Below are 11,211 nucleotides of genomic sequence, written 5' to 3' on the forward strand. Positions count from 1 at the left end.
GACCAGGTCTTAGGCAGCCAGAGCTAACCAGAGGCTGAACTGGTAGAACTTCATTCAGTCTTATAATCACCCAGTAGTCCAGTATGAACAGCTTAACACTTATGGATATTGTCTCTTCCCTTTCTTCACACTAAGTCACAAAAAACTGCCCTGAACATTTTCTAAAATGTTTTGTTTTCTTAAAGCTAACAGCAGCTAAGCTAGCTGTGGCTAAGGGCTAAACCTGCTGCTGTAGTGCTGTGGACATAACTGAGATCAGCAGGATAAGCAGGGGCCTGTTTATGGGTCAGTGAATCAGTCCTAATGAAACACACAGCGCTGGGGTTTTCCTAATGATACCTACCAGAGTGGCCTAGTTCAATCAGTCTGAAGGGCCTGTTATTGGTGAACGACAGTCTTAATGTTTAATTTCAATAATGAGAAAATATGGAACAGATTTGAACCTTTGATTATCAGAATTTAGCAGGAAGAGATTGTGAGCCATAAAGCAGTTTAGTTAATAATAAACCCGTCATCAGTTTTAAAGAAACCAGCGTCACGGTTTGATACAGACAGCTTTAAAACCAGCAGAAGCTGTGAGGAAGAGGATGAAGAGGAGGAGCTGCTCTGCCCCTGAACTCTAAAGAGACTCAAACTTCCTCCTTCAGCTCAGCTCTCCAACATTAACTCTGCTCAACATGCTGTCTCTGCTCACATCTGGATTCTCTCTGCTGGTTCTGATCACTGGATCAGGTTGGTTGGAGTCTTTCAGAGAATAATCTGATCCTTGTTGTTCTTCACTTATATCACTTTTTTCTTCCTTCAGGTGTAAACTGTCAACAACTCACTGCAGGGAAGATTGAGGAGTTCAGTTCAGAGGGCAGCTCTGCTGCTCTGACCTGCAGTTTCTCTAAAGCTGCTGTTTATGATGATTATTTCTTCTGGTATCGACAATATCCTGGAGAACCTCCAGAGTTCCTGATCTCCCACTCAGGAATAGGAGCTCCAATGTCAGCACTGCTTCCTGGTTTCTCCTTCAACATGAGTGAAGATAAAACCCAGATGGATCTGCTGATCTCCTCTGCTGCAGTCACAGACTCTGCTGTGTACTACTGCGCTGTGAGGCCCACAGTGACAGGAAACACCAGAACCCTGTACAAAAACCTGCAGTACTCCACAGCAGCCACTAGAGGGCCTCACTCCCTGTTAAACTACTAAAACCTGCAGTACTCCACAGCAGCCACTAGAGGGCCTCACTCCCTGTTAAACCACTAAAACCTGCAGTACTCCACAGCAGCCACCAGGGGGCGACATGCTCCAGCAGGCGGCGCTCTCCTTGTGCTCTGTGTTCCAGCATTGTGTCAATAAGAAGTGGTGCTGTGAAGAGAACAACAGTCAGACTGAATGTTGAACATCAGCTGCTTTCTCCTGCTGGTTTAAACCTTGTTGGACAGATGGAACATTGGCTGTGGATTATTCTGGCTGCTCTTTTCTCTGGTAAGATACAAAGATCAACATGTTTCCTCTGCATGGAGGAGAAGTCTGGAAAGCTGCTGATTGTTCTCCTTTAATCAATCATCTCTATTGATCCATCTCTTCCTCTGCATGTTCTGTTCTTCCCCAGAGTGTAAAGGAGACTCAGTGAAGCAGACAGAAGGAGAAGTTGTTGCTGCTGCAGGAAGCTCACTGACTCTGGGATGTACTTATCAGACCAGCTTTACTCCCACATTGTTCTGGTACAAACAAGAAGGAAACAGTTTCCCTAAGTTCATGTTGAAGCAGCTGTCAGCAACAAAAGATAAAGCTCCAGAGTTCGACAACGACAGATTCAATGCAGAGATCAACGACAAAACCTTCAACCTGACGATCCAGGATCTCCGTCCGTCAGACTCTGCTGTGTACTACTGCGCTCTGCAGCCCACAGTGACAGGAAACACCAGAACCCTGTACAAAAACCTGCAGTTCTCCACAGCAGCCACTAGAGGGCCTCACTCCCTGTTAAACCACTAAAACCTGCAGTACTCCACAGCGGCCACTAGAGGGCCTCACTCCCTGTTAAACCACTAAAACCTGCAGTACTCCACAGCGGCCACTAGAGGGCCTCACTCCCTGTTAAACCACTAAAACCTGCAGTACTCCACAGCGGCCACTAGAGGGCCTCACTCCCTGTTAAACCACTAAAACCTGCAGTACTCCACAGCAGCCACTAGAGGGCCTCACTCCCTGTTAAACCACTAAAACCTGCAGTACTCCACAGCGGCCACTAGAGGGCCTCACTCCCTGTTAAACCACTAAAACCTGCAGTACTCCACAGCGGCCACTAGAGGGCTTCGTACATCAGGTCACATTAAGATGAGGTGCAGCTGCTGGAGCCAAACTAACCTGAAGCAGCAGCATCTCCACCTGGTTCCTGTCCAGCAGTTCAAACTGGGAGAAGTCAGTGGAAACCAGTGGAACCAGTTAGTAACCCTTTTGATCCCAACCAGCAGCTACTGGTGGATAAAGCTCTCGGTTTCATTACCTGAGTCAAAGATCCTCCTGGTTAAATAATAGTCCAATAAACGCAAAGTAGTTCTACCAAAGTACTACTGAGTATGTTCTTTCAAAAATACTTCAGTAGTGAAAGTATTTAAAAACTGGCAGCTTATTGGACAGATGTATAACTCCCAATATACGTAATAATGTCTTAGTGTTATACGGTGCTTTTCTGGTCCCTTTATGATTTAATGCTGTATTCAGTCACTCTTCAGTTTCAGTCAGTGGAGCCAGCATGGCTGCCGCTCTGGACCCATCCGGGTCACCACATCTATATCTAATACACGGCGGCGCTCGGTGAAGTGTCATGCCCAGGGACCACAGCCTCACTCAGCCAGGGATTTGAACCAGCGCCTCTGAAGCCTCTGTGATCCTGATTACGAGCTCAGTTAGTTTCTATCGTCACCAATTAAGTGACTAATTAAGGAGCTCTTGGTTGGAAATGATTCACTCCGAGCTTTTTACGTGTAGTTTGAAATATTTCCACTAGTTCAATTATTTGGAAATGATATTTGGTAGAAACATTTGTAGAAAACAATTTGAAGTTTATTTGGTAGAAATCCATTAATAGAACAAACGGACTAAGAGTCTGAAGTCTTAAATGAGTCGAGTGCTGCTCACATCAGGACCTAAAGCAAACCCCACAGCAGAGCTGGAACTAAATCTGTTTTGTAGGCTTTGTTTTGGTTTGTCCTCAGAAAACACTAAAAATAAAAATCATGTTCTGAGCATGATGTTCACCCTCTCATGTTCAGCAGACCGGCTGCCTGATCCGGACCCTGTAGGTCAGTGTCTCCTAACGATCGTCCTCCAGGAACTAAACCCTGCAGGTTTCAGGATTTCCTGCTGCAGCTCGGCTGATTTCAATCGACGGGCGTTTTCTGAATCAGACGGATTAAAGCAGAGAAACAGGTAAAGAGCGGAGAGCCTGGAGGACCAGCACTGGGAGATGCTGCTCACTGGTCACCATGGTTACCAGCATGTTGTCAGTTTTACTACAACTGTTTAACTTGGCATGATGAAAGTCTTAACGACCCGTCAGCATTAATGAAGGAGCCGATAAATGATCCGAACGTCTCAGATATTAAAGCCATTTGTTCACCGTTAGACCATCAGCTGTCAGTCAGATATGTGGAGTAAATAACAAAACATACAAGTGAGCAACAAAGGCTCCACATCAAGGCTTTCCTAAAATGTAAGTTTTCATTATATAAGAAACAAATTAATATTTAGCAAGCAAAGGGCAGATGAGATGGAATAATTTGGTCATAATTAGACCAAACGAAGATGCTCTGCAGCCGTTAAGGTGATGAACTCAGAAACCAAACCTGCTGCAGGTTTAGGTCCAGAGACGTGATCAGCTCTGATGGCAGGTTGGAAACTATTTCAGCAGCCTGAATGTTAATAGTTTAAATAATTAGAATATTATATTCTGACCTGCATTTAGCAGCTGCTGACCAACGTGAGGATGATCCTCCATAAGGAAACCCAAGCAGGACAAAAAGACGTCTTCTTCTCCTCCCTGCAGCTGGTTTAGAGCTGAATATCGCCACCTGCTGGGAGTAGCACATCATTTTACTGTATTAGTGAAGCAAAACAGACAAAAACGACAAACGAGGTGAACACAACGAGTCTTTAAAACATTTCCAAATAAATTCTACTCAAAGTGCAAACTGTGAAAAATTGGACTTTGGTCCAGTGCTGAAGTAAATGTCTGTTACTGCAGACCTCTGGCCATGTTGGAGATAAACCCACATATTTAGGAGTCAGGTTATATGTCACCATAGATCTGAAATCACTCATTCTAACGATGATCCCACAGTTTTTAAAGGTTTCTCTAATATTTCTGCTCTAAAGCAAACAGCTGGGAATGTTTGATCTGAAATCACTTCAGGATATTTTCATGCAGAGACAAACAGTTTGCTTCCAACTGACAGACCACAACATGATCATAGATCTTTGGACAGAAAACCAACAGCCACCTGGTTCTGATCAACATCTCATAAAGAAACTTTGTTATAAAACAAATATTTGCTGATTGACCCAAAACTCCAAACATTTTCCTGATTAGGACCAAACTGTCCTCTTCAATAAGTAGCAGAGTCGTAATGAGACAATACCTTCATCTAGACTCTGTAACTTAACCAGATTGAGAGAAGTCTTTACTTTAGGCACTTTATCATCTGAAATAAAAACTTTATATTTTCATCAGAAAGCAGCAGAAGCTGTGAGGAAGAGGATGAAGAGGAGGAGCTGCTCTGCCCCTGAACTCTAAAGAGACTCAAACTTCCTCCTTCAGCTCAGCTCTCCAACATTAACTCTGCTCAACATGCTGTCTCTGCTCACATCTGGATTCTCTCTGCTGGTTCTGATCACTGGATCAGGTTGGTTGGAGTCTTTCAGAGAATAATCTGATCCTTGTTGTTCTTCACTTATATCACTTTTTTCTTCCTTCAGGTGTAAACTGTCAACAACTCACTGCAGGGAAGATTGAGGAGTTCAGTTCAGAGGGCAGCTCTGCTGCTCTGACCTGCAGTTACACCAATAAGATATCTGCTGGTGATGATTTCTTTTGGTATCGACAAAATCCTGGAAAACCTCCAGAGTTCATCTTCCACATCTCAGGGTTCAACAGTTCAAGATCAGCAGAGTCTCTGAAATCATCAACAAGATTCTTCACTTACCTGAGAGGAGAGAAACACCTGCATCTGCTGATCTCCTCTGCTGTAGTGACAGACTCTGCTGTGTACTACTGCGCTGTGAGGCCCACAGTGACAGGAAACACCAGAACCCTGTACAAAAACCTGCAGTACTCCACAGCAGCCACTAGAGGGCCTCACTCCCTGTTAAACCACTAAAACCTGCAGTACTCCACAGCAGCCACTAGAGGGCCTCACTCCCTGTTAAACCCCTAAAACCTGCAGTACTCCACAGCAGCCACTAGAGGGCCTCACTCCCTGTTAAACCACTAAAACCTGCAGTACTCCACAGCAGCCACCAGGGGGCGACATGCTCCAGCAGGCGGCGCTCTCCTTGTGCTCTGTGTTCCAGCATTGTGTCAATAAGAAGTGGTGCTGTGAAGAGAACAACAGTCAGACTGAATGTTGAACATCAGCTGCTTTCTCCTGCTGGTTTAAACCTTGTTGGACAGATGGAACATTGGCTGTGGATTATTCTGGCTGCTCTTTTCTCTGGTAAGATACAAAGATCAACATGTTTCCTCTGCATGGAGGAGAAGTCTGGAAAGCTGCTGATTGTTCTCCTTTAATCAATCATCTCTATTGATCCATCTCTTCCTCTGCATGTTCTGTTCTTCCCCAGAGTGTAAAGGAGACTCAGTGAAGCAGACAGAAGGAGAAGTTGTTGCTGCTGCAGGAGGCTCAGTGACTCTGGGATGTACCTTTGAAACCAGTGATACATATCCATATCTGTTCTGGTACAGACAAGAAGAAAACAGTTTCCCAAAGTACATGCTGAAGCGTTTCCCCCAAACTGCAGAGAATACTCCAGAGTTCAGCAAAGACAGATTTGATGCTGATCTCAACACCAAGGCAAAAGAGAAATCAGTCAACTTGACGATCCAGGATCTCCGTCCGTCAGACTCTGCTGTGTACTACTGCGCTCTGCAGCCCACAGTGACAGGAAACACCAGAACCCTGTACAAAAACCTGCAGTACTCCACAGCAGCCACTAGAGGGCCTCACTCCCTGTTAAACCACTAAAACTTGCAGTTCTCCACAGCAGCCACTAGAGGGCCTCACTCCCTGTTAATTCACTAAAACTTGCAGTACTCCACAGCGGCCACTAGAGGGCCTTTCTACTTCCATACCTTCCTAGGTTAGAGTCTGGTTCTGGCTCTGGTTCTGGTTCTGGTCCTGGCTCTGGTTCTGGTTCTGGTTCTGGTTCTGGTTCTGGCTCTGGTTCTGGTTCTGGTTCTGGTTCAGTCTCTGGCTGGTTTCCTTTAGCAGCGTTTCCTTCGTGCTGATTGGTCCGTGTGTTTATCTCTACCTGTTTCTGAGCCTTCAGACCTGTCAGGTCCAGCTGCACATCAGACGCTGTAGGAAGCAGCAGCTCTTTGGTTCATCAGGATCTTGCTGCTGAAATGGTTCTCCAGTGGTTTCCTTTCACTGCGGTTTCACCTAAAGCAGTTCTTCTCAAATAGTGTGGCAAGCAGGACTTTATATTGTCTTTATTAATGCTTAACTGAAAAACAAACCTCCCGTCACTAGGTGGCAGCAGCATTCAAACTAATCAACAGGCTACCTGTTAAAGCCAGTAGAAGTAGCTACAGCCGTGTTGTAAACGGAGCAGAATAAAAAAAATGGAGCGAAGGATACAAGCGTGGATGTTTTGAAATATATCTACTATGGAGGACCAAAACCGATGTAATAATAAATAAAATAATAAATATATAAATAAAATAATAAATATATATCCAACATAATAAGAAATAAAAGCATAAAAATATATTTAGTTTTTCCTTTTTCTTGCACATGAGTTTCCGTCAAGAAAAACAGATATTTTGCTTTGTCTTTTCTTGCTTCTCCATTTTCTGCTCACTGTTTTTCCGTTTGCTGTTTTTCTGCTGCATCGTTATGCTAATGAGGAGAGCTGCTGTCTCCTATTGGCCAATGGACCTTTGGATCCAACGTCACTGCGTCAAACGTTGTGGGGCGTTTAGCTCCAGTTGCTCGGAAACATCTTTACAGGCCACAGACCAAAACAAACTTTATCCCGGTGGTTTTATTGTGTTACCGACTGCAATGAAGTTAATTTTGAGTTGGATATTCGATATTCTAATATCCGCCGAGAAAGCAGCGTTTAGCTCAAGGTTGATCTGATTTATGAACAATAATTTCGGCCAGTCGTTCTCCAGCTCCCTCTTCAGCGATCGGAGGTTCACTTCACTGCAGTCGGTAACACAATAAAACCACCGGGATAAAGTTTGTTTTGGTCTGTGGCCTGTAAAGATGGAACCGAGCGACTGGAGCTAAACGCCCCACAACGTCTGACGCAGTGACGTTGGATCCAAAGGTCCATTGGCCAATAGGAGACAGCAGCTCTCCTCATTAGCATAACGATGCAGCAGAAATACAGTGAGCAGAAAAGGGAGAAGCAAAAAAAGACAAAGCAAAATATCTGTTTTTCTTGACGGAAACTCGTGTAAGAAAAAGGGAAAACTAAATATATATTTATTCTTTTATTTCTTATTATGTCGGTTTTGGTCCTCCATTATCTACCGTCATAGAGGAGAGATGGAGAAGTTTGACAGTGAAAAGAAAAAACGGCATCAGAGGTCAGTAAAGCAAGTATGACGAAGTTTAATGTTTAAAGTTTAATTCACACCAAGTCATCTGATCTCAAACTGGTTTCAATAAACTGGGAGGATCATCAATAAACTGGATCTTAGACCATCAGAGCCGCTGAAACCCCATCTTCACCCTCATCATCATCATCCTCATCACCATCCTCATCATCACCATCATCATCATCCTCATCATCACCATCATCACCCTCAGCTGTTTCTGGTTCGCTGCAGCACCGACTCACTAACTTCAGCTGGTTTCTCAGTCAGAAATCTCCTCACTGACTGAACCTCACTGTCAGCAACAACCAGTAAAATGTGTTTCTCTCTGGCTCCTCCCACCACTGCTGAGCTCAGCCAATGAGAAGGCTCCTCTCTGCACAGCTAGAAGCAGCTTGGTGATGATGTTGTTAGTTTTCCTTCTGCTGCAGTGGATCATCTCTGTTCAGCTGCTGTCTGACCTGAACTCCTGGAACATGTTGCTCTACCTCCTGCTCTTCTCTCTCTACATAGGTGAGTATCAGAAGAGAGAAGCTCTGATTTTCTCTCTCTGAACTTCACTGCGACCACATGTGGAGGGAAGAGCCTCTGAGTCTCCTGATGCCTGAATCTGCTGCAGACTGACTGACATGAACCATCATTTTACAGCCATGGGCTCCATGAACACCGTCACACAGGAGCAGAGGGAACACGTCGCTGCAGAGGGAAGCCACACCAGTTTGAGCTGCGAATATACTGGTTCTATCTATAATGTCCAGTGGTACCGACAGCAGCAGGGATCCAGACCAGAGTTCCTGCTCTACATCACAGAGTCGGGAGCGATCCATCCAACTCGCTCCGATTTCTCAGCTGACATCGATAAAACTAAGAAAAGAGGAAATCTGCTGATCTCCTCTGCTGCAGTGACAGACTCTGCTGTGTACTACTGCGCTGTGGCGCCCACAGTGACAGGAAACACCAGAACCCTGTACAAAAACCTGCAGTACTCCACAGCAGCCACTAGAGGGCCTCACTCCCTGTTAAACCACTAAAACCTGCAGTACTCCACAGCAGCCACTAGAGGGCCTCACTCCCTGTTAAACCACTAAAACCTGCAGTACTCCACAGCGGCCACTAGAGGGCCTCAGACTGTATGAACCTCAGGTTTCTCTGTAGAAACTCGCTGAACTTTGTAACAAAGCTGCTCCTGCTCCAGTTTGTCCAGCAGATCTAAGTGAATGGGAGGAACCGGTCTAAGCTGCAGGTTGATGAGCGTCTGGACGTCCGCTGGCCCCAACAAGCCTCCAGACTTATCACCTAAATTAACTTCATTAAACTTGTTATTTAGTCTTTATTGGTAATACCAATAATTAAAACTAATTGTATTTTGAATTTTTAATCTAAAATTTCATGCAAACTGATGGTTTTTAGTTTATTATGTTTTCCTAAAGTTTAAACAGAATCCAAGGTCTCTTAATGAACTTTAGGCCATTTTTAATCAGCTTGTAAATAATGATTTAACATCGTTTGTCTCCTCTGTACTTGTATTGCTTTGGTCTTTATTTCTCTCTTATTTTCCATTTTGTATTTAAAGTGGGTTTATGTATCTGTGGTTTTATGGTGTGTATTTTTCTGTGTTGCTGTTGTTGGGCAGATTTATCTAGAAAAAGAGATTTTTAATCTCAGTGAGATTTATCTGGTTAAATAAAACAGACAGAATGAAACAGAAGCTCTATTCTGTCATATGAGCTTCATGATAAATTATGTCCCATATTTAAATATAGATCATTCTGAACTGTGAAAACTACATGAAGCTTTACAATAAATAAACCTGTAAACGATGTTTGATTCTGAAACATAAATTCTGATCATAGTTTTAATCTGTTGTATGAAACAACAGCTGGTAAAAGGACAATAACAGAGAGTTGTGATTGGCTCGTTACTCTAATCTAGTTCACTGGGGACAAAATGACGTTATTTATGATTTAAACATAAAAACTGTAGCAGCTCGGATTCAGGTGGTTCCTCTGAAGACAGAAACGGATCAGCAGGTTTATGGAAGTTGTGATAAAACATTTTCTCACAACTTCCCAATATTCCAGTGGATATTTTCTGTCTTCTTCCTCCCCTTTGGCTGCCACCTTATTGTGGTGGAGGGGTTTGAGTGTCCCAATGATCCTAGGAGCTATGCTGTCTGGGGCTTTATGCCCCTGGTAGGGTCACCCAAGGCAGACAGGTCCTAGGTGAGGAACCAGACAAAGCGCAGTCCAAAGACCCGGATGATGGATGAAAACTTTGGACTTTGTTTTCCCTCGCCCGGAAGCGGGTCACCAGGTCCCCACTCTGGAGCCAGGCCTGGAGGTGGGGCACGATGGCGAGCGCCTGGTGGCCGGGCAACCAACTCCCCGGCAGAATGGCTCAGAGGAGACGTGGGTCCCCCTTCCGATGGGCTCACAACCTGTCGGAGGGGCCAAAGGGGTCGGGTGCATTGTGCTATGGGCGGCAGCCGAGGGAGGGGACCCTGGCGGTCTGATCCTCGGCTGCAGAAGCTCTTGGGACGTGGAACGTCACCTCTCTGGTGGGGAAGGAACCGGAGCTGGTGTGCGAGGCTGAGAAGTTCCGGCTAGAATTAGTCGGCCTCACCTCGACGCATGGCTCTGGTTCTGGAGCCAGTCTCCTTGAGAGGGACCTACCTGGACCTACTTCCACTATGGAGTTGCCCAAGGTGAACAGCAGTTCAGATTACCCACCCTTCTTGGAGTTCTTAGAGGGGGTACTGGAGAGTGCCCCTCATGGGAACTCCCTTGTTCTACTGAGGGACTTCAACGCTCACGTGGGCAATGACAGTGAGACCTGGAGAGGCGTGGTTGGGAGGAACGGTTCCCCCAATCTGAACTCGAGTGGTGTTCTGTTGTTGGACTTCTGTGCTCGTCACGGATTGTCCATCACGAACACCATGTTCAGGCATAAAGGCGTCCATATGTGCACTTGGCATCAGGACACCCTAGGCTGCAGTTTGATGATCGATTTTGTCTCGTCGGATCTGCGGCCGTATGTCTTGGACACTCGGGTGAAGAGAGGTGCGGCGCTGTCCACTGACCACTACCTGGTGACGAGTTGGCTCTGGTGGTGGGGGAGGAAGCCGGTCAGACCTGGCAGGCCCAAACGTGTAGAGAGGGTTTGCTGGGAACGTCTGTCGGAGTCCCCTGTGAGATGAAGCTTTAACTCCCATCTCCGGCAGAACTTCGAACACGTTCCGGGGGAGGTGTGGGGCATTGAGTCTGAGTGGATTGGAGGGTGTGCTCCAATTAGATGGGGGTCACAGTCTTAAGCCTCCCTGGTAAGGTCTATTCAGGGGTCCTGGAGAGGAGGGTCTGTCAGATAGTCATACCTCGGATTCAGAAAGATCAGTG

General features: G+C 45.5%; 1 gene segment (V, D, J or C); it reads left to right on the plus strand.

Moving 5' to 3' along the window:
- Positions 1–8,017: 8,017 nt before the first annotated feature.
- On the plus strand, positions 8,018–9,807 carry LOC103479963 (T cell receptor alpha variable 1-1-like). The segment is given in 2 exon segments: positions 8,018–8,332; positions 8,468–9,807. Coding segments are annotated over 2 exon segments (495 nt in total).
- Positions 9,808–11,211: the final 1,404 nt, after the last annotated feature.

This window comes from Poecilia reticulata, chromosome 17, assembly GCF_904066995.2.
Source record: "Poecilia reticulata chromosome 17, P_reticulata-male-v2, whole genome shotgun sequence".
NCBI classification, from domain to species: Eukaryota; Metazoa; Chordata; class Actinopteri; order Cyprinodontiformes; family Poeciliidae; genus Poecilia; species Poecilia reticulata.